This window comes from Populus trichocarpa, chromosome 6 (assembly GCF_000002775.5).
Source record: "Populus trichocarpa isolate Nisqually-1 chromosome 6, P.trichocarpa_v4.1, whole genome shotgun sequence".
NCBI classification, from domain to species: domain Eukaryota; kingdom Viridiplantae; phylum Streptophyta; class Magnoliopsida; order Malpighiales; family Salicaceae; genus Populus; species Populus trichocarpa.
The window spans coordinates 10,029,582-10,054,675 of NC_037290.2; the positions used below are offsets into that span (position 1 = coordinate 10,029,582).

Consider the following 25,094-nt stretch of genomic DNA (forward strand, 5'->3'; position numbering starts at 1 on the left):
TGTTCAATCAAAATTTTATGTGCCAATAAAAAAAAGTTGAATGATGAACTATTCTGCCAATTATCAAACTACTTGAATGATGAAACTGAAAAAAAATAATGAAAAAAAAAATATGAATCAATCTGGGTTAACTCGTTAATCACGCGATCATGGGTACATGATTATAATAGACCCATAGAGAGGAAAGTGAAGGAAAAAAAAAACACGAAGATCAATTCCAAAAGAAAAATTATGTTGAAGGATGAAATTTTTAAAAAAATATCAATTTTAAAAAAGAACAAAACAAGACCAAAATCAACCTGCGCTAACCTTTGAAACTCGTTACCGTGGTCATGAGACCGGGACTGATTGCATAGAAGACGAACCCAAAAAAATGAAACAATATTTCCAATAAAAAATGTTTAGCAATGAAACTAAAAAAAATTAATTTTTAAATGAACAATGAAAAAAAATTTAAAGCTAACCCGGGATCGAGATAACCCAATATAAAAAAAATGAAGAAAAAAACACGACCAATTAAAAAACCAAATTCGACATAAAAATAAATTAAAATCAAATGCTTAGAGATGAAATTGAAAACAAAATTTTATTGATAAAAGGGTAAAAAAAATCAAAAGAATGTGGATCAAATTTAACATGAAAATCAAATTAAACTAAATGACAGAGATGAAATTGAAAAAAAAAACAATCAAAATAAGATATAAAAACAAAACATATAGTAATCAAAAGAATGAGAACTAAATTGAATATAAAAAATAAATGATAAATGATAAGGTATACTCATACTTTGGTAAGGAGAAGAAAGAGATAAAAAAGAAAAAAAATAAAAAAAAGTCTATTAGGGCCTAACCAGAGCTCCTACATACAAGCACTGCGTCACCACGCTTCCAAAGCCATCTTTAAAAGTGAAGTCCACTCGCTGGTGAGTGTCACTCATGCTCTATCAACATTTTTTTATATTAAAATTTTATATTTATTAAAAGATCAAGGTGTCCTTTAGCTCTCCTGAGAATAACAAAACAAATCTAAGATCAAAAGATAAAAAAACTCCTACTATGAAGCTTTATTATATTTTTTTTTATCTCGAGGATAGTTAAATAATTTTACTATATATAAAAAATTAAAAATTCAATAAAGCCCCCCGCCACCCTATTATTACAAAAACATTTGTTATGAAGTACCAAAATGCCCTTGACTATTAGTGAATAAGACTCAACTTTTTAGGGGTAATTGTATATGAAATTAAAAAGATGAAATGCCCTTCGACACCGGCTTTAAAAATCTTAGTTTCAATGGTAATAAAGTCATTTTACTGTGCATAATATATATAAAAAGACCGATATATCCCTTATAAATGCAATGATAACAAGTAGATCTTGTAAAATAATAAAAATACCCACGGGTCATTTTGCTAGCGATCGAGGTTATGAGACTGTGATAACCTTATAAAAAACAAATAAAAATAATTATGAAAATCAATTCCCAATCAACCTGGTGTTGAAAAAAAATTACAAAAAAAATAACTTAAATGAATACGGTTAGTCTGCAAAACTCGTGATTTGAAAAAAATCCACCATTATTAAACCTTTTTTGTCAAATGAAACCCATTAACATTAAGAACGATAAGTTCATCATAAAAATAAGTTAAACTAAACATTCTCTCTCCTCAATGTTTTTAGGCGACTCTCTTTCTTTTCTCTAATTTAGTAATTGAAATGTTTAAAAAATAAATTTTAGAATTAAAATTACAAAAACTATAAAGACCTTCAAGAAAGAAAAAGGAAAGTACAAGGATGAAAAAAACCTTTTCTCTGAATTTTTGGTTTGCTGATGAGTTTTTGTTTTGTTTTACACTTTGGTCATTTATTGTTGATTTTTTTCTTTAATTAATAAATTTTGACAAATTGATCATGAAAGTAGGCATAGAAAACTGAAATTAAAAAAAAAAGAGATTTCATGATGAAAATAAAAAATAATTGGCTATTGTGGGTTGTTATAAAATCAATTTTAATATATTTTATAATGTAATTATAATTATAATTGTAATTTCAACTTTCGGCTGAGTACACAGATAATAGAACATTCTAGATTATCAATACCCTCTCATTCTACGCTTGCACATACCTCCTTATTTATTGGCCCCACTCTTCACATAGCTGCAATTTCTTAATATTTAATGATATGAAGGCTTGGTTTCTAAAAAATGAAGTTTTAAATTTTAAATTAAATTGTCATTGAAAACTTTGTGTAATTAGAAACAAATAGATTATAAAAATAAAAATAAAAATAAAATACATAAAAATACTATATTTGATGTAATAATGCCACAAAATAATATAATTAAATAGCATAACGCTTGTTCATCATTTTTTAAGGATATTATTGTATATACAGCATTTTCTAAATCTCTAACAAAAATTTAAAATCTCCATTGTTAGAGGAGACACTTCATCCATCACGTGATTGAATTGATTAGAAAATGCTTAAAATTTATTTATTTGAAACTTTTTTTAAAATTTAAAAGAAAAATTTATATTTCTTAATTTAAAAATATAAATTGAAATTAACAAGATATATATGGCATAAGATTTTAACTGTAGCGCTAAATACAATTTATATTTTAGGTACTATTAATAAAATATATATTTTTATCTATATCAATCTCTTAATTTTTTTTTAATTTTTTTAGTTATTATTAATGATTTTTTTAAAATTTATTTATATAGATAATTATTAATTTATTTGATTAGATATTTATATAAATTTTTTTATTTATATTTTAAGTTTTTTTATGTGGAAATAAATATCAAAATAGTCAAGTAGCAGGATAATATTGTTGTGCGTGATTGAACTACCACGTGAGACAAAAGGAGTAGTTGTATCGCCCTTGCAAATACTACAAGTCTCTCTCTCTCTCTCTTCAAACTATAAAAATAAAACTTAAATCTAAAATTGAATATGTATTTCGATTTTCTTTTGTAAGAAAAAACGAAAAAGCCAATTTAAGAAATTAATAAAACATGTTCAATTTTTGTTATACAGTAAGGCAGTGTTATTTTTTCTTTTACCTCAGCTATTTTTTTTCCTGTTTATTTATCATATTTCCTAACAATTTTTATTTTTTTTATTCAATTATAAATTCACAATATTCAAATATCCGTCCAAAGTCCGAATTAAAAAGGAATAAAAGAGATTTCGGTGGAGCGAATCGAAACTTTTCTTTCCAAACAAGAAACGAAGACTCTCTATAAATACCGAAACACCCATCTCTTTAGATCCCAAAATTAATTTTCGAAAAAAGAGGTATCTGAGTTCTGATTAGTCTCTCAACAAAAACTCTGGGCCATGTCTAACCAAGCTGAAGCTGAATCCTCCGACTCGTAAGTACATCATTGCTTGACAGATCTGCTTTCTCTCTCTTTCTCTTCCTGTATCTTTCGATTTCGATTTTAACGTTTAAACTTTTTTAATTTTCGGGGAATTGTTTTGTGTTTGCAGTAAGGGAACAAAGAGGGATTTTAGTACTGCGATTCTGGAGAGAAAGAAGGCTCCGAATCGGCTTGTTGTTGATGAGGCTGTAAACGATGATAACTCTGTCGTTTCGCTTCATCCCGAGACCATGGAGAAGCTCCAGCTCTTTCGGGGTGACACCATCTTAATCAAGGTTAGATTTTCCGATCTAAGATTATTGTTTCAGTTTTTTCGCGTTGGGGTTGGGTACTTTGTTAATTATGTTGGTGATCTATTTGAAATTTGGGGTTATTTGAGATTGAAATTTGTGTTTCATGCTTATATTTGTATACGAGCATGTGATGTTTTATGCTGGGTTTTTAGAATCTGTGAGCTGGGTGTTTCTTTTACTTCGGTTATATCGATGTGTTGTTGGGGTTGTTTTAGATGAAGTCGTGTTTTAGTGTATTGGGTGTATAATATATATATTTTTTTAGCAAATACTTGTGAAAATTCTTTATTCTTGGTCTGTTTTATTACTAAAAATTCAAGAAGTTTGAACGGAGGCTGTATATGCATGTCGAAATTAATTTCTTGTTTTTTGCATGTATAAAGATTTCAAATTTAGTTTATCAGATGTATTAGGAGTACACCTACTACTCTTCACCATGAGCGATGTTTGGAAATATGATTCTTCTTGGGTTTCTCTCTGTGCTTGTGTTTGTTATGCAATAATACTCAATAATGCTATTTTGCTTGGATTGTTTTGACAGATTGTGCTAATGGTGTTCTTTGTTACCTTGTTGCTTGTGGTGTTTAGGGAAAGAAAAGGAAAGATACTATTTGTATTGCCCTCGCTGATGACTCATGCGATGAACCAAAGATCAGGATGAACAAGGTTGTGAGGTCGAACCTGAGGGTTAGGCTTGGAGATGTGGTGTCTGTGCACCAGTGTCCTGATGTCAAGTATGGAAAACGTGTGCACATCCTGCCCATAGATGACACAATTGAAGGGGTCACTGGAAATCTCTTTGATGCCTACTTGAAGCGTGAGCTTATTCTAAACCTATTATTCTAGGCCAATATCAGAAGTTAACCTGTCATACTACTAATACTACAGTTAGTCCTTAGTGATGATTTTTACATAAAGACTTGTAAGCTCTTCATTTTGAATTTGATAGGGAAAGTGTCATGTTTACAAAACAAATTCTCACCCTATTAATTTTGAGTTGGTCCCGGACGTTGCTACCTTTCTTCCTTCTTAGGTTTTAATTGCTATGCAAAATCTGTACACTATACTTAAAAGAAACTATCTCATTGACTTGTCTCTGCTTTACTTTTGGAATTCCCCTATCCCATTGGTGCTAAGAATCCTCTTTTGTGTTCCTGTGTCAACATACCTTTATTGTTTCTATTTTGCATTTGTGAGATGATAGCTATAATTCATGAAAGAAGTTGGTGATTGCCTTGTTCTACCGATTTATTTATGAAAAATGTGCTGCTATCTTAGCAATAGTGTGAAGCAGTACTGCTTAATATATGCGTGCGGACATCTAGTAGTTAATGATTTATGCAGCTGGCTCTTACTGGTCAATTGTGAGGCATGATTGTTAGCGTGGAACTTCTTAGATTTTTTTGAAGCACAGCAATATCGTTGTCTATTTTCTTATGATTACTCTATCCTCGTAACATAATTTTTTATGCAAGAAAAGATAACCCTTGTTGGTTTTTTGGTGGAAACTCTAAACATGGTTCTTGCAATTCCCTGTCTTTTGTTTTATAGTTATGATATCCTACATTTGATTTCTTGTTAATTTCTTTTTGTGTGCACGATGCAGCTTATTTCCTGGAGGCATATCGCCCAGTGAGGAAGGGTGATCTCTTCCTTGTAAGAGGGGGAATGAGAAGTGTGGAGTTCAAAGTTATTGAAACTGATCCACCGGAGTACTGTGTGGTTGCTCCAGACACTGAGATCTTCTGTGAGGGAGAGCCTGTGTTAAGGGAGGATGAGAATAGATTAGATGAAGTTGGTTATGATGATGTTGGTGGTGTTAGAAAACAAATGGCTCAGATTCGGGAGTTAGTGGAGCTTCCATTGAGACACCCACAACTATTCAAATCAATTGGTGTGAAACCACCGAAAGGTATTCTGCTGTATGGACCTCCTGGTTCTGGGAAGACTCTTATTGCCCGAGCAGTTGCTAATGAAACTGGTGCTTTCTTCTTCTGTATTAATGGACCTGAAATCATGTCAAAATTGGCTGGAGAGAGTGAGAGCAATCTCAGAAAAGCGTTTGAGGAAGCAGAGAAGAATGCACCTTCGATTATATTTATCGATGAAATTGATTCGATTGCTCCAAAGCGAGAGAAGACAAACGGAGAGGTTGAGAGGAGGATTGTATCCCAGCTCTTGACACTCATGGATGGACTAAAATCCCGGGCACATGTTATTGTCATGGGGGCTACAAATCGACCCAATAGCATTGACCCTGCTCTGAGGAGGTTTGGGAGATTCGATAGGGAAATCGATATCGGTGTTCCAGATGAAGTTGGGCGCCTTGAGGTTCTTCGTATTCATACTAAGAACATGAGGCTTGCTGAAGATGTAAGTAACAAACACAGTAACTGAATTTCACACATTCCTTTTCTGTTTTGCTGCTCCTTTTATTTAATTTAAATTCTGTGTTTGTATGCAGGTTGATTTGGAAAGAATTGCCAAGGATACCCATGGTTATGTTGGTGCTGATTTAGCAGCACTTTGCACTGAGGCTGCACTTCAATGCATCAGAGAAAAGATGGATGTGATTGATTTGGAAGATGAGACAATAGATGCTGAGATACTCAACTCCATGGCAGTGACTGACGAACACTTCAAGACTGCTCTTGGAACAAGCAACCCATCTGCTTTGCGTGAAACAGTAAGTCTTGACCCTTAGTTGTTTGTTGTGGGCATCTTTTGTTTTTATGACTCTGACTAACAATTTATGATCAGGTTGTCGAAGTTCCTAATGTTAGTTGGGAAGATATTGGTGGTCTCGAGACTGTTAAGAGAGAGCTGCAGGAGGTAATTGCTGTTTTTCTAAAGTGATGTATTTGTATTTGTAAATGTTTTTTGTTTTCTATTTGAATCTTAATGCAACCATTGCACTGTCTTATTTAGACTGTTCAATATCCAGTGGAGCACCCAGAGAAATTTGAGAAGTTTGGAATGTCACCATCAAAGGGAGTTCTGTTCTACGGTCCTCCTGGATGTGGGAAAACTCTTCTGGCTAAAGCTATTGCCAATGAATGCCAGGCAAACTTCATCAGTATCAAGGGTCCTGAATTGCTTACAATGTGGTTTGGTGAGAGTGAGGCCAATGTACGAGAAATTTTTGACAAAGCTCGCCAATCTGCTCCTTGTGTCTTGTTCTTTGATGAACTTGACTCAATTGCAACTCAGGTTCATTCACTTCTCTAGAGTGTTTATGAATTTTACCCTTTTCTAGATCAAGGTGATCATATGGCGTGTGACAACTATTCAGTGATTGTAGTCGTTGGAGATGTCAATCATTATGGATGTGTCGTTTCATTAAGGATGTGTGTATGATTCAAGGTTAATCCAACAAGTCAGATGTATTTTTTTTGCTTCTTGCTTACGCTGTGCCATGTCACACTTGCAGAGAGGAAGCAGTGTGGGAGATGCGGGGGGTGCTGCTGATAGAGTTTTGAACCAGCTTCTGACAGAGATGGATGGCATGTCTGCAAAGAAAACTGTTTTCATAATTGGGGCAACTAACAGACCTGACATCATAGACCCTGCCTTATTGCGTCCAGGGCGTCTTGATCAGTTAATCTATATCCCTCTTCCTGACGAGGAGTCTCGCTTTCAAATTTTCAAATCTTGCTTGAGGAAATCACCAGTCTCTAAAGATGTTGACCTCACAGCACTTGCCAAGTATACACAGGGTTTCAGTGGTGCTGATATTACAGAAATATGCCAGCGTGCCTGCAAATATGCCATAAGAGAGAACATTGAGAAAGTATGCTTCAGATTTGTTTACTACTACTACTACTATTATTCTCTTATCATGTTTTAGCTACCTGTCCTGTTACACTGAGATTTATTTGGGATCTGTATCTTGTAGGATATCGAGAGGGAGAGGAGGCGAAGCGAGAACCCTGAGGCTATGGAGGAAGATGTTGAGGATGAGGTGTCTGAGATCAAGGCATCACATTTTGAGGAATCCATGAAATATGCCCGTCGGAGTGTTAGTGATGCTGACATCCGCAAGTATCAGGCGTTTGCTCAAACACTGCAACAGTCAAGAGGGTTTGGATCTGAATTCAGGTTTGCTGAAGCTAGCGCCGGGGCAACTGGATCCGATCCGTTTGCAGCTTCTGCTGGCGGGGCTGATGAAGATGACCTTTATAGCTAAGTTATCTTAAAATTGCATGTCTTGTAGATTTGGGCCCTAATATGTGTATTAGGTTAAATCGATGTATGTTTACTTAAAGTTCCTTCGGATTTTTTTATTGGGTCCAAGTTGGCCTTGTGCCTCGGTCAATTGAAGATTTCTTTTCGGCCCTTTCAAGTCAAATGAACTTTTTATCTTGTTTTGTAAGATTATAATTGGCAACCATCTGAAATTAAAGTTACATCTCAATGGCAAATTGATTTTCCAATTTATCTTAAAGATTATCGTGCTATTTGCAGCTCGGAAGTTTATGAACATTGAACCATGTTATCTACTCATAAGCTCCTGAGTTATGCGATTTGTCTTTGGAAGTAATGTCTATGTGGACTTTTAACTTCAAATTTTCAATTTTCTGATCAAAAGATTTCTTTACTTTTTAAATACTAAATTATGTAAAATAATGTTTAGGGCAGATCCTCACCAATTCGCAATCCAATAATTTGAAAGAGTAACCATTTGAAATTGTTTGTTGGGTTTATCTGGTACAAATAAATTAAGAAAATATCCATGTATTTAGTTTATATAAAAGTTTGCAGTTGTTACATCCTTTGTTCTTTACACTTTAATTACTAGAGATGAGAGAAAAAATGAGTTTTAGGTTACTATAAGATTTTATATCAGTGTGACACTTTGTAATATATTATTTTCTCATAATGAATTTTTCTTATTGTCTCGCTTGTGAAGTAGACTTAAGTTGCCGAACCATATAAATTTCGTGTGTGCTCTTATGTGATTGATTGTTTTTGTTTTTTTATATTTCTCTACTTGCTAATTGGTTTGAGATTTAGGGCTGTTTTGCTATAGTGTTACATTGCTAATTATATACGATATTCTTATTATATTTTTATGGTCTACTTAGTTGTAGATGACAAATATTTATAGACATCACATTACATCAAATACTATCAAATTATCTCTTGCTTGTAAAAAATAAATCAAGATAATGTTTGTCAATAATTACCTTGATGTCTCGATTAAGCCAACTCATATTGTAAGGTTAAAATGTTTTTCTATCATGAGCTGCAACCTCTCTACTGCCTTAGTCGACACCACATTCTTACAATTATCGTTGTAGATGATTAAATTACATACCTTATCCTTTATGGTACAAGTTGAATGGAAAATACTAGTGTATATCCATTCGAATCACTTGTAAGAGCAAGCAAAGTCTTTTGGATTACTAAGATAACACCGTCATTACCTTGCAAAACCTCTTTACTACCACCTGAATGATCATAAGCTGGACCACTTACCTCCTCATCAGTTTTTTCTACCATTACATTTTTACTTGGATGACTTTAGCTTATGACACTTAAAAATTTTATGCCTCAATTATATCCAAACATCAAAATTTAAAAACAGATCCATAACTAGAATCTTGACTTGTGGTTTGTTCAGTTGTTGATTCAAGTTGAACGAATGATTTTTGTTAGGTAAGTGTGTGCCCTTCTATTATTCTAGTTAGATCAAAAACCACTTTTGTTAGTTACCCTATAAACCTCATGTTTGTCCATAATTAAAGCCTTCTAATAGGCTTCTAAAACTATTCACAAAGATTGTAAGCATTGTATGTCCTGGATAGATTGCTATAATTCACTCAGATACTTGGAAATTCACTGCTCTTCCATTCCTGATAGATCATTTCTAGCCATTAGTTTGTAGAAATTATCAGTGTACTCATCAACAATCCTCCCACCTTATCTCAATGTATAGAGTTGCTGGTACAAAGTCTAAGTATACTTCAAAGGAAAAAAATAATTCTTCTTCATCTTCTTTCCAACTTTTTTAATCACTTTATCTGTTTTGTCTTTCCCGAGACCCCTTCAATTGCTTCCGCCAAGTAGAAGCTCGCCCCTTCAATTGCTTCCGCCAACCAGAAGCTCGCCCCTTCAATGTGATGATGATTAGCTTCACCCTCATTTGCTCTAGAAATTCATGTACTTGAAAACCCTCTCTACTTCATTCAACTAATCGATAAACTCCTCTTCTTACAAGGTTTTTACAAACTTAATGAGCTTTATCCAAAACCCTAAATCTTCATGATACTTATCCCGATTAAAAGGATTTTCCTTCTACTCTTACATTTGAAACATGTTTTTAAAGATGACCATAGATCCATGATCACTCTTATCATGATCCTTAAGGTTCCTCATTGCCGCAATCTGAAGGGTTAATTACGTAATGTTTCTTTATATACCTTTTATCACTAGTTTTAAACATCTATTTTCTAAGGGATAAGCTCTTCCTCTCCTCCTACATGAACATCTCTTGTTCTGTAACCTTTTCTAGCCATGATTATTTAACAACATACAACAATTAAACATCAGGACTCGTTGAGTTTTGATATCAATTGATATATATAGAAACCATATAAGAAAGACAACAAGTACAAGTAACACATAATTCTACCAAATAAAGCCACCACACAAAAACTCTAATTCAAAATTTTATTACTGGATATTTTATCTTCAAGTACTATTTCTTTCTAAGAGTTTTGCAACTCTTTAAATAAACCTAAACAAACTATAAAATCTAGAAATAAAGGGAAAACAATAAAAGTCCTAAACAAACTAGGAAATAAAAAAATAAAGACGAAAAATAACAAAATTAACCTAAACAACACCTTCTATGCCTTACTTGGAGGTCTTTTAAACCTCAATTGGTTATGACCAATAAACCTCTTATAAAACTACACCCGTGAAATCTCATAGTAATATGGGACACGGCTATCCATATAGCTTAATTATGGCAAATCTATATCTAAATGATTAGAAGCACCTACATCAACCTCTATGTTATAGGAACACTATTATTGCTTGAGTTACTGCTAATGAAATTGATGCTTTCTTCTTTTATATTAATGGACTTGAAATCATGTTAAAATTGGTTAAAAAGAGTGAAAGCAATATCAGAAAAGCATTTGAGAGAACACAGAAGAGTGCATCTTCAATTATATTTATCGAGAAATTTGATTCGATTGCTCCCAAATAAGAGAAGATGAATGAAGAGGTTGAGAGGAGGATTGTATCCTAACTCCTCCTCTTAACACTCATGAATAGCCTAAAATCATGGGCACATGTTATTGTAATTGGCTCTAAAAATCTGCCCAATAACATTTACCTTACTCTAAGAAGGTTTTTGAGATTTGATAGGTAAATGGATATCGATGATCTAAATGAAGTTAGGTGTCTTAAGGTTCTTCGCAGTCATACTAAGAACATGAAGCTTGCTGAAGATGTAATTAACAAATAACATCACCTTTCATTCATTCCTTTTCAGGTTATTCCTTCAAGGATGACAAGAATTGTGACTCCTTTTCTTCTTAAAAAATAGATTATAGCTAGAGTAACTGATTCACCATTAATAATATTGGCCAATAGAGCCAGAACACTAGGTATGTGTGAGTTGAGAACGGAATCTCTTTTCAACTTCTTTTCGTTATTGACTTGAACAATTCCCATCTCAAGCTACCTCTCATCTACATTTTGCCTTCTTGTTATTAGTGAGAATTAAACAAAAGGCAACTAATAATAACTTAATTGTTTATGTACCTTGTACACAATCTCTTGATAATTATTTGTACAAACTCCAAAATTAATAAAATTTTTAAACTTTTCCATGCTGGAATGTAGGCTTATCAATATGTACTCAATCAATTAGAACATCATGCCACTAATTTTCAACATCACATGTAAGTTTGTGTATGACAAATACTACTTTTTGATAACACAGAGTCTTGTTCAAATAAAATTAAGTTTGAAACTCTAACAACCATCCAATAAATCTCTTATTTGAAGATTCATATTAAAGAGAAAGGAATTTCATCAAAATAACCAATGGGGTTTTTATATTTATCGGTGATTCTTTTGGTGGTGTACTAATTTGTTTTTTTAATGCTAGCAAAACAATTTGAATCGGAGAAGCATTAAACAACATTAAATAAAAAAATATAACCTGAAGAATACATTTAATATTATTAATTTAACTATAAAAATCAATTACAAATGATTATAAACATTAAAAAAAGGTTGCAGATGGAGGTGAAGGGGGAAACAATGGAAAATTTCATGGAGGTCAGTAAGGAGGAGGATAATGACTGAACATATATGCAATCATCTCCATCCATTGTTGCCTTTTTTATTCATACTTTATCTCTATTTTGGCCCTCAAAGCACTAATTCGTTTTTCAACCAACTCTTTAATGACTCATGATGGCTGACTTGTGATGGATTGTGGGGTGTCTATGTTTGAGACACTACAACCCGACCTCATATTTCAGGCTATAGTCATAAAGTTACCATAAACTCAATTTCTATCGGGTCCACCAATTGCTTTAGCCTTCAACCACAACTCCGGATTGTATTCTGGATGGATTAAAGGGTCCTTCTCATGGTTGACATGTATGGCAATGTTATATTGTTCTTACACAACAAAATATACAAGTAAAAGATATAGATAAAAAATTAGTCCAAAACAATGCACAAAAGGTTTAAAACTTATAATAAACACTTCAGCTCGACTGTCCATAAACTATTGCACTTTTTTTTTTTATCTATCCTTCCTCCATATATGTGTTTCTATTTATAACTCCATCGAAGTTGGCTCGCGCCCAAGCCATGTATCCTATAAAATAAATCATTAGTTAAACATTATCACCAATAATAACTACCATTCTAAGAAAAATATTTAAAAATAAAACAAGTTCTCTTAACAAATGCTTTTCATGGTTAGTAAAGGAAACAACTTGCTGGTATGCTTGCTAATGAAACCATGAGTTTTTTTATTTTTGTTTGAGGACCCACTCCATGAACGCCTCCTAAAAACCTTCCACGTGAAGAACTCTAGATATCTCTCATAACTACTTTTCATGTTGTGGGGAGGTCTATAATTCTTCCACTTCTCAAAGTCATCTGACTCAGCATATCTCTTAGCGTAGGTGTATTTGTCATACCAGAGATCACGCAACTTGGTTCAAAGATTCGTTAAATAAAAAAATATAACAAAAAAAGATTACAATTTAATACAAAATAGATACTTCATATTTTAAAACTTACCTAATTGCGTTGTGATTTTTTTAGACTTGCTTTGCCGCCCTAGAGTTTGCCTTGTCTTACCAACATTTTTCCTTGCAATCATTTCATAAAATAATTAGTTTCTAAATGAAAAAATCTTTTATTAATGACAAGTATTGATTATATACATATATATACTAACCTTAAACTTTCCTCACCAAGCCTCAACCACGGACATCCATTCAGGATGCTCTTTAAGCTGACTCCATTGAAACAAGGGCACTTCTATTGATGATTTTATTGTTGAAGTTATTGTTCACTCAACTTCTATATTTGTGAACCTGAAAATTAATTAATTAACAATTCAATATGTAAACACATAATCAATAATTCAATGTTATGTTTGAATAGAACAAATTTTCTTACATGCATTTTCCTTCAATGAAGTCCTATACTAAGTAAAGTAAACCCATTAGAAGTTTAATTAATTCTGATTTTGGTAAATTTTTCTTTCAAACTTAATTTCAATTAAGTCCTTAAATAAGTTAAATAAGCTGATTAGAAGTTTAATTAAGGCCTTAAACTTAATTAATTCTTCGAATTTTGGTTAAAATGACTTTCTAATTTAATTTTGCTTCAATTAAATCTTCTTTTAGCCCGTCTTGTCAATAATATTCCAATCTGACTATCCTTCTGGTGTTTTGACTTATTGCAGCACAAAAGCTCATCTATTTATGTCCCAAGAATATTTTTGGATTTAAAATTTATTATTTTTTTAATTTTTAAATAAAAGGAAAAAATATAAAATAATTTTAGGGGACATGAAATTGGGTTATGACACTTCATACACTAAATATATAGGCAAATGCTCCATTAAGCCGAAGAAAAACAAAAAGAAGGTCATCTCAAGTTTACAAATCATCTTAATGATGTTCATTTCAAGCTACTCCATGTGTTGTGGACACAACTTGTTCGAGCAAATATCTTTTAAAAAATAACTAATCTCTGTGAGTGCATCTTATATATCTTTTAACAATAAATCCCTATATGCAATTAGAATGAGTTTTTGCATAAACATATGGTAATCATGACTCTTCATACCATACAATTTGTATTCTTCCAAATTCACCAATCTAGCTATGTTCGAAGCATATTTATCAGGAAATTATAGACTCTTTAGTTATTCATAGACAATAAATTGTGCTTTTTTATTGAAGGCAAATGTTGCTATAAACGTTGTCACACATGCCTCATCATTAAGCAACCCCATATTTTGATGGTCATAATACAAAGTTATATCTATTTTAGCTTTTATATTTTCATTTGTTTTTCATTTGACGCCCATGACCATGTTAACAAAATTTCAAACATATTTTTCTCAATATGAATGACATCTAAATTAAGGCGGAGGACATTAGTCTTCCAATAAGAAAGCTTGTGAAAAAATACTATGCTTTATCCAATTATGGATCACACTAAAACCAAGAAACTTTTGTTTATCAAATTGAAAATTAAATACAATGTCCTCATATTACGAAACTACATCATACAATTCTTCATCTGATAGTACCGGGGGTGCAACATCCTTTTCAGCTTTACCTTTTAGAAAGTCTTTTACGTTTTCTTTTTGTATCGATGATGACATGGCTAGAACCTCTAGTAGCAATTGAAAAAGGAAACTTTACCACCATTTGTTAAGGTAAAGGCATTATTGTTTTCCATACAATATAGACAAACTAATTTTCTATTTGTGCTCCATCCCAAAACCATCTTATACATAGAAAATTCATTTATAGTTCACATCAAAGCTATCTTTATTTGAAAATTCTATTTCCTTGCGACATCATAAATCAAAACCTCGAATGGCCATAACTATTTTTAACTCATCAATTAACGGTTAAAGTAAAAAACATATATTCCTACTTGGTCTATGAGGACTGGGTATGATTGTAGATAAGAATATGAATTCCTGCTGCATACACATCCCCGAAGGCAAGTTGTAAACTATTAGTATGTCCAGCCAACAAGAATATGGAGTAACAAAAGACCTAAATGGATCGAACCCATCTGTACACAAACCAAAATGAACATTTCATGATTCCATTGAAAACTGAGGATGCACCTTATTAAACTAATTCCAAGCTTCACCATTAGAAGAGTGCACCATGACTCCATCATCCGTATCATGTGAATAATGCCATGTCATGTGCTCAAATGTCTTTGGAGACAAATAACCTTTGCAGCCTAGGAGTGATAGGGAAGTATCTTAATATTTTATATGTGATAAGTGTCCTTCCCCTACCTGTATTGGATTTATACCGAGTATATCCACATGTTTTGCACTTCATTAAATTTACATCCGCATCGTAGTACAACATGTAAAATTTTTAGGCACATATCAATTTTTTGGTATCCAAGGTCAAGGGGTTTCATCATGAGTTTTACAACATAAAAGTTCTCTTTCAGCATATTTTCTTAAGGTAAAATGTTTTTTTCCCATTTGATTATGTTATCATAACCAACCTCACTTATACCATAATCAGACTTGATGTTAAACACATGTGCAATGGTTTTTTTTTTCCTATTTGATTATGCTATAAAACCATAATGTTTTTTTTTTTGTCATAAAAAGAAAACATCAAGATAAAAAAAACATATCTTCAAGTAAAATTTTTTTCCCATTTGATTATGCTATCCTAATCGGCATCACTCATACCATAATTAGACTTGATGTTAAACACATGCAATGACTGATAATTTCCCATAATAGTTTATCAAAAAAAATTAAAAGTTCAAAAAACTTAGCTGCATCTACATTTGGTTCTTCATCTACACATGAACCTTCACTTGAATAACAATGATTAATTATTATTGCATCCATTACCATACTCTTATAATGATTATTTTTATCATCTACAACTTCATGTTTGTTGCTATAACTAGATGTTGAGCCAACATTCCTTTCTAGCATGGTCTTGTAAGAAACAAAGAGTTCTTCGTGTGCAAATCAATACAAGTCTTTCTCAATGAACCATTTTCTTAAAAGATGCATCATCACAACATCTAATTGGTGAAACTTTTTGTTTTTACACTTCAAACATGGATATCTAATTATGCCTCCCCTAATATTATTTAGATTTAAAAGAGAAACATTAATAAAACCCTAAACCCCTTTACAATAACCTTCCCTATACAACATTTGACGAGAATCTCGTTACATAAAAAAAAGATTATCCAATAATTAGGAAACCTATATAGAATAATAATGACAATATTTCTTAATAATATAACAATCAATTCAAAATTCAATTTTGATAATTAAAAGTGAATTCACAATCTAATAACCAATTATTTTTTTTGTAAAAAAATATAATGATATGTAAAAATGTTAACTAAATAAATCCAATTAACAACAATTAATCGCTACCAACTAATTATCTATCATTTATTCAATTCAAACTTATTTAATCTAAATTAATACTATTTAATTGTTATCAATTCCATAAAAAATCAATTTCCCTAAAATTTTCAACATAACAATAAAATTGACAAAATGTGATTGTCACCCATTAAATAATCTGTCATTTCTTTCATTATAACACACCTAAGTTGCAAAATCAAATTCAAAATCAATTTCATCAAATTACAAACAAATTTAAATTTCCTCAAATTACTAACAAACCCTAACATATAAATCAAACTTTAATCTATATGAAAAGGTTGTAAAACACTTAAATAGACAAGCAAATTACATTAAAAATATTAAAAAAATATTAATACATTATCTTAAAACATAACTTGGTAGGTTTGCTTACTTGGTGTAGGGAATATTTAGAAAAAATAGTACCAACACAATAATGCTAACATCATAGAGTGTTGACTGGCTGAATTTGTGATGATGAGGCCTAGATTTGGAGGAAAATAGGTGGGAGGGGCTACTGTTTTGATTTACAGTTCAAAGGAAGGAGGAGGAGGAGGAGGATGAGGAGGAAGAAGAAGGGGAGAATGAGGCTGATATCGATTATAACACTTTTAAATTTATCGATGGAATTTTACGATGAAAAATAAAGTGGTCAATTCGTAAACCAATAATGACGTCTCATTTTTATGATTTAATGATAAACAATTTCATAATTTGTAATTATTTTTATTTTATTGGTGATTCCTTTGGTAATGACCGACAAAACATATTTCGTCGTTAATTACATTGTAAATTTCCAACTAAAATATTTTGTTGATATTATAATCGAAAATTACCAATGGAAAATATTCCATTGGTAATTCCATTGCTATTTGATATTTTTCTAGTAGTGATTCCTTCACATATAATGGCTTGTGACATTTGAAGCAAAAGAAACAAATATTATTAAGATAAAATGGAAGTCCATTGATAAACTGAAGATATCATGGTTTTTTAATTTTTGAAATATGTGGTCTATCACTTCCAAACTCGAGGTTTTTTTTTTTTTTTTTTTATAGCATAATTAAGAAAAACAATTGGTAAAGTAACAAAGAGAAGAAAATTTTTGGGGATATGACATAGTTTCACAAATCCCCGATGGCAACTACAACACGCGAGTCGTTCACAGATGCCATTAGCAACTCATACTTTGTAGATGGCATTTACATCATGCGAGTCACAGATAGCATGTATGACTTCATTCGAATTTTATACCTAGAGACCCTTTCCCTCATTCTTTCCTTCTCTCTCTCCCCCCCTCTCACCACCGTTAGCAACCTTCCTCTCTCTCCCCCACCATGAAACCCAGAACAACATGAGATCACCCATCTTTCTCTCTCTCTCTCTCTTTCTCCGCCATGAATCATCCATTTCTCACCCGAAACAACCATCACCGGTCACCATTACCACCCACATTCTATATTTTAAAGTATATTGAACACTTTTCCTTTATCAATTTGATATAATTTATGCTAATATGTGTTAATTTGATTTTATAGAATGCTAAGGTTTTGAATTAGGGATTAGGTTAATTAGACGTGATTTGAGTTGATAATTATGTTTTTATTTTTGTAAAATAATCAAGGATTTTGGGTTGTTATTGATTGTGAATTAACAAAATTATTTTGAAAGAGTTAGTGTTGATTTAGCTATGAAATTATTTTAAATTATGGATTACACTGAATTACATATAAAACAATAATATTAACTATGAAATACATAAATTTGATTGATAATTTTGTTATGGTAGCGAATTTGATGAATGTAGGTGTTCACCGATTAATTTGATGAATTTAGGTTTTAGCCAATTATATTATCATTATGGTTTTGTTGAAAAATTATGAATTTTGATTAACCCTAAGATATTAATAAACTAGACAACGAATGTTATTTTTTTTGTATTTGTTTTGAATTATATAAACTTCAATTATTGTTTTTAATTTAACTAATTGGATGTTCAATTGTATTGCAAAGGCTAATAATTTTTTATATAAGACCTCGAGGGAGACATGGTTCGGATTATAGGAGGTTTAACTGCTTCTAGAAGTGTCGACAGGCAGGACCACCTTATTGTTGAGGCAAATCCTGATGATAGGTCAGTTTTATATATGCATGATTAGCATCATTCCGATGATATTTGGAGCGGAGATGTGAAATAAATATTCTAATTAAGCATTTAAAATTATTAAAATCTTAGAAATTTTAATTGTTTAAATAACTAAATTGCTTAATTTCCAGGGTGGTGATCATGTAACACCTTGACAACATACCTTGATGGAGTTGCATGAGTGTGTCCACTCATTTGTTATTGATGTTGGTTTTTATGAGATTAGCTATAACTACATGACATATATCTTGACCACACATTAATTGCAGTATTGGTTGAGCGAAGGAGGCGTGAAACACACACCTTCCGTCTATATGTTGGTGAGATGACACCTACACTATAAGATGTCACCATGCTGACTGGTCTTTTGATAGATGGAACTCCTGTGACAAGCCATGGAAGGTCAATTGACATAGATACTTTATGTGATTGCCTATTACGGGTGCCTCTAACCAGTGCTTATATGGGTGACTACATCAAATTGACATGGTTGTATATAAATTTTAAGACCCTCTAGCATATGCGAAAGAGGAACAGTTGATTATGTATGCTCAGACATACATATTACATATGCTTGGAGGTCTTATTTTCAAAAGTACTATTAGCAATGTAGTACCATTGTTTTTTTTTTTTTACTTAACTTAAAGATTTCTATGCAATTTCTAATTACAACTAGGGGGTCATGCTTGCATATCTATATATGCAACTATGTAAAGCATGTTTAAAAATGATAAAACAAATTGCTGAGTGTCTATTATTTCTTCAGGTATATTTATTTTAAATTATTTGATTATTAGAATTAATGATATTTAAAATACTAACTTATAATTGTCAATGTTGATTAATATAGCTCTGGTCATGAGAGCACATTCATATCGGGCATCCAGAGAGTTTGGGTAATAACATGTTTGATATTATCACTTAGAGGCCGCTATCCATTGGTTCTAGGTAATAATAAAATTAAATTGATTCTAGTCAGCATGTCATTTATATAAATTGAATGTACAAAATGTACTAGCTTTGTGGCTTGTTATGCCAGATGGTGTTGGGCTAGATATTTTATGGTAAATCCCACTCATGTCCACAAGTTTTACCGGGATGAGTCAAACACATAATAACCACATTAGATATGAGTTATAAATGTATTGAATTTTTTGTTATTTGAACGTAAATTATTTATTTTTGGTTTGTTATCTAATATAAGTCTTCCATATGTTTTGATAGGTTATATGGATTCCATACACAGAGGACTTGATAATTTCAGCTTCGTCTATATGTTATAAGGGATCTGATATTTCATTAGCATAGGTCCCATTACACTGCCTCGACATTGTTGAGATGCATTGTCTAGATTGGGTAATGTGACAATTTGAAGTATCTCAACATATACTAGATTATATTAAAACCGATGATGAGCTGCACAATATTAGTCGTTAAGGTAAGCACGAGGGGAATTGATTGGTGATTCATGTATTTTACCTAGATCTTTATAATGCTAGGAGAGATCATGTTTTTGAGGAGCGACATTCGACGGTTTATGTAGATACCTACATAAGATGATATCTGTCTATTACGCGCCATTTCATTATACCTACTTGATCACGTTTCTCGAGGTGTCCAATTCGATGCATTATGCGCCCTGATATTCGAGAAAAAATTGATTGGTATGCAATATTGTTTTACATACAACATTTATTAAATACTGAATTAATTTTATTATGGATGATGACAACTAATTGATTTTTAATGTATGTATATTCATTACTTAATATAGGAGGCTCAGAAAATAGCAATAACTATCCGTGAAGGTGTCAATGAGATGAGATGTATTATGGCCAACACTATGCTCAACTTATATCGTCGTGGACTCCAAGAGGTTGAGGAGGCTGAGCGTCTTGAAGTGACATTAGCGGAAGATGGGATTGCTTATTGTGGGAGTGTTGGGGATGCTGGTCCATCCACGAGCATTCCAGGCCCATCATCAAGCGTCCCAGGCTCGTCCACGAGCGTCCCAGGTCCATCCATGAGTTGAGATGATATTGATCCTCACACCTACATGGATATTACAAACTCGTCCTTGAGTTAGAGTGATGCTCCAGACTTGTCCCAAGTGCTCCAATCCCTTGTATGAGCTAAGGTAATTATTAGATATAGTTACATGTTATTATATGTTATGAGAATTATAGATATATGTATAGTTAGTTTAATTTTAATCAAATGTTATGTTATGTTAAATGTTGTCTAATTTTGTTACTAATGATTGAAGATGTTATGTCCTGCTTATGTGAATTGTGTTTTGATGTTGGAAAACTAGTTATTTGAATTGTGCGAATTGTTTTTTTTAGCAAGGAGTTAATAGAAAAAGAGACTTTTCTAGGGTGAGTCTGTTAGAGGAGTCACAAATCATATATGCGACTTGAGTGTCGCAATTGGCATCTGCGACACTGAAGTCGCAGATATGATTTGTGATAAATGAGTTACAAAAGGTATATATGACTCGAATATTGTAGATGCTATATACGACTTGATCATGTGTGCTGGATTTCTAAATATTTTTTTGTTATCTATGTTATTTTGATAAAATCTTTTTTTAATTTTGCTAAGACTTAAAAAAAGAAAAAAAAGCTCCTAAAATTTTATTAGCTTGAAATATGAGGAGGTTTTAGTGGGTCAGCCAAAATGGAATCTTATAAGTGATGGTGATATACGTCCAGTCAATGAAATAAGTGATATGAAATTGCTGTGTCATCTAGGTTCAGAGAGCGCAATTATTCAAAAGCTCCTGTCTCATAACATTCATAGGGATTGCTGCTGATTTTATCTTTTCTTTTAAGGAATCTGCTGACATTTTCCTTTCGGAGTATAAAAAATAATACTCCCAACTGTGCTTCCAGAATGCTTCAATTCTATTTTTTCTGTCAAGGATGCGTTACTAAATAAACTCGTTTGTCTTTGCAGATTTTTATTCTCAATAATTTGCAAACGCTATTAGATTCCATTTGCAATTATAATGGATGATTACTATTGTTTTGATCTGAGTTTTTTACTTTGGTTTCGCACTAACTCTATATAGAAATTAATGAGATTTTAATTTTAATTTCCCCCCAGTGTTAGATTCTGATGTTATTTTTCTCCATTGCTGGACATGTTCATGTCATCAGCTCATAAATCTTTATTTATAACGTGAATAATTTGTCTTTTAATTAGACGGGAAAGATAGATTTGAGAATTCCTCTTTACACACACACACAAAAAGCAAAAAAAAGTGGAACTTGGAATATTAACAATTGATGAAGCCTGCTGGCTTTTTCGTTTATTCATTACCAATAAGGTGAGCCTGAGAAACCAAGGTTGAAGAATTTAATGGAACTTGACAAAACTGCAAGCGCTGTTTTCCATTCGTGGGAGATCTATGCCAACTAGCAGTCTTTACACTGACAGCCTTTTCTTTTCTTTCTGTTGACTGGACATCTCTTTCTTTACAATATTCGCATCTCACGTGGGGAGTTTGAAGCCGAAAGCTGCTGCTCATAACTCTCTTCTTGACTAGAAACATTTCTGGTATTTTTAATGGCCGCAGGGGGCATTCATCAAAAAATGACCTGTACATTTTACAGCTTTGTAACTTGTAATAACTAGTAGATGTAGATATTCCTCCCGTTTTAACTTGTAAAAATGACCGTCTCATACTTTTTTACACGGTACATTCTTCAGGTAGGGTTTTGGTTTCCGGATCGGGTAGGTCCAAATCCAACGGTCTGAATTTGATGTTGGCCAAGTTTTAGGAATGCTGGAGATAAGGAGTCATGTCCCAAAATATCAAAGCAAGGCATGAAACGAAGGGTTAGAAGGTTTGAATGCCACCAAAGACATATTTTTGGTAATGATGGTTGGGGGGAGGCTAATTTTGTTCTCTTGACTAGACTAAGCTACTTCACAGGAGACAACAGCACATGAAAAACTAGAGATTAATGTGTACTCCTTTACTAATATTATTTTCCTTGCACTTTTAGGATTCATGCACGGCGCCACTGGCCATTGTAATCTCCCCACCATTCCCAGCACGGCGACCCCCGCGCGAACCCCTCTCATCAACGTAGTTTTGGAGCCACAATGGGAAAAGAGGGGGCAATTGCCTCCTTAATTTTTTTTAAAAAAATATTTTTTATATTAAAATGTTAATATAATAACTTAACAAGTTTAATTTTTGTAATAAGTTATTAATTGATACAAGCTCTTCTTCTTCCTTTTTGAACTATTGTTCCTGTCGCTCTTTCTTCTATAAAATTTCTCTTCAAGTCCTAAACTATTAATTAGTTAAATAAGTAACATTTTATGCTTTATACTTTATGTTTTAGGTGAGTTTCCTTCCTTTTTTCTATTTATTCCATTGTTTAATTTTAGTTTTATTTCTTTATAATTAATTAGTTATTAAAAATGTTAGAGTTTATGATAATTTATGGATTTGTTAAATTAATATTTATATGGATAATAATATATGCATATGAATATGAATTAAAATGAGTTTTGATGAACTAATATGTATTTTGTTATGAATTTCATATGAAAAATGATGGTGATCAACTTACTAGTGATTAAAAATGAAATACTAGACAACTCAAAAAATTAGAGGCACAATAAAAAAAAATTAAAAAAAATATATTAATATTTATATTTAACCCACTTGTATAAAACAATAAGTCAACAAAGAATTGTTGCCAATAATTTCACTAGTCCCTCGAAGATATAGAATGAATGAAAGTTTGATTGTATATATTGAGAAAGAATATTTTAATCAAATTAAAAATAAAATCATTATGAAACAATTTTAAAATACAAAAACTTGAAAAACAATTATGATATAAGTTTTTTTTATTTTAAAAATATTTTTAAATTAATTTTGCTTGACATGAGTTAATATATACATTTCAAATTGACTTCTCTATATATAATACATGTCTATATAATATATAATATCAAATATTTATTAGTAATTCACCGACTCTTTTAAAAATTCTTGTCTCCCCACTTGTTTGAGATCATTTCACCTTGCCTGTTCGGATGCCCTACATTTGTGACCAGTACTACTGACATGTTCCATGTTCATGTCCTGTTCTCCTCTATCCTTGTGGAATTCACGGGATATTTGAAAACATGGTTTGATGCCTCGAAGGTTTTTACCTAGTAATTTGCGAATGGTAAAAACAGGTAACGATAGTGCTTTCTAGAAACAAAACAAACACGGCCTTGTTTGTCTGAAACAAGGAGAGACAATCAAACGCCTTAGAAATAGCACAACGGCAACTACAAAAAAATATATCAAATCAGGATCATGTGCCAAATAATAATGGTAAGGGGAAAATCATGTCATATCATATCATACACGTATATATCAATCATGTCTGGGGCCATACCTTGTTACTCCTTTTTCTCCCATTATAATATCTAGCTAGGTTTACCTATTTGGGTCCAACTGCTCTATATGGTCACGTGGCTCAGCCAGCAATGACATGATCAATGGAAAGCAATGCACTGAGATTGCTTCAATGACTTCGAGTCACTTATTTTTCCAATTTTTTCGTTCAGAAAGAGCAAGTGGATTTTTATTTATTTAATTCAATTATTAAAAGATATATTAAAGATGACCGGAATCATAATAGTTTTAATTTGTAGTTATGGGAAAGAATATATCTAAAAAATGCGTGGAAGAAAAGGTTGAGTGATAATTTTTGTAAGGGATTTATAATGGTATTATGTTTTTTTTCCTTCTTTTTAATCATAAAAACATCAAATTATAGCTTATTTTAAATATAAAAAAAATTAAAGTTGGGGGTCCACCGCCATCTTTTCACAACCAAACCCTTTGAAAATTAAAGAATGGACCACATAATGGAGGTCCAAACACACACTCGCATTCTCATCCGAATGATCAATCATACATTTATTTATATAAGCTGCACAAAAGCTCTTTGATTGTTTTTAAGGGTCTCCATCAAAATTGCAAAATCTAGATCGATGTGGAGTCCTTGAATGACTCAAAGTGTATAAGCTCAATTTGAGAGTATAGTAATTTTTAAGGGTCTCCATCAAATTGCAAAATCTTTGAAAGTGTGGAAGTTTATGTTTTTTGATGAGTTTAAAAAATACATTTTAATTGAAAAAATAATAAATTAATTTTTTAATGATTTTTATGTACTATTATAAAAAATAAATAAACATAAAAAAATATTTCAAATGAAATATATTTTTAAAAAGTACTTTATATCCCCCCTGTACTAAACAAACATAACACCGCACTTTAAAATGTAAACATAAAATAATATTTTAAATGAAATATATTTTTTAAAAGTACTTTGTATTTCTGTACCAAACAAACATAAAACTGCACTTTAAAATGTCTTGACTTGACTTGAGGCACAATTAAGTTGCTTTCTTGAGATGAAAAACATCTTTCACATGAAAAAAATTTATGCAATGAATAAAGAGAGTGTTGCGCAAACTTAGTCAACAAGCTTGTACTCCCTGCAAGACTTAAAACTCTAGAAAAAATAGTACAACTTTTGCCCAAATGAAACAACAAAGTGAAATTGTATGATATGACTTTAGTT

At 31.9% G+C, this 25,094-nt stretch overlaps 1 protein-coding gene across 1 annotated transcript; it reads left to right on the plus strand.

Moving 5' to 3' along the window:
* Window positions 1-3,211: 3,211 nt before the first annotated feature.
* LOC18100167 (cell division cycle protein 48 homolog) lies at window positions 3,212-8,126 on the plus strand. Its single transcript, XM_006381362.3, has 9 exons — window positions 3,212-3,380; window positions 3,499-3,664; window positions 4,271-4,499; window positions 5,289-6,055; window positions 6,147-6,368; window positions 6,443-6,514; window positions 6,611-6,892; window positions 7,113-7,472; window positions 7,578-8,126. The coding sequence occupies exons 1-9, from the start codon at window positions 3,346-3,348 to the stop codon at window positions 7,866-7,868; spliced, it is 2,424 nt and encodes an 807-aa protein (XP_006381424.1). The 5' UTR covers window positions 3,212-3,345; the 3' UTR covers window positions 7,869-8,126.
* The last annotated feature ends 16,968 nt before the right edge of the window (window positions 8,127-25,094 follow it).

Coding starts and splice junctions, on each gene's coding strand:
- LOC18100167 (XM_006381362.3), top strand. CDS start 3,346: ATGTCTAACCAAGCTGAAGCTGAATCCTCCGACTC. Junction 6,056..6,146: donor ACATGAGGCTTGCTGAAGAT/GTAAGTAACAAA, acceptor GTTTGTATGCAG/GTTGATTTGGAAAGAATTGC. Junction 6,515..6,610: donor TTAAGAGAGAGCTGCAGGAG/GTAATTGCTGTT, acceptor TGTCTTATTTAG/ACTGTTCAATATCCAGTGGA.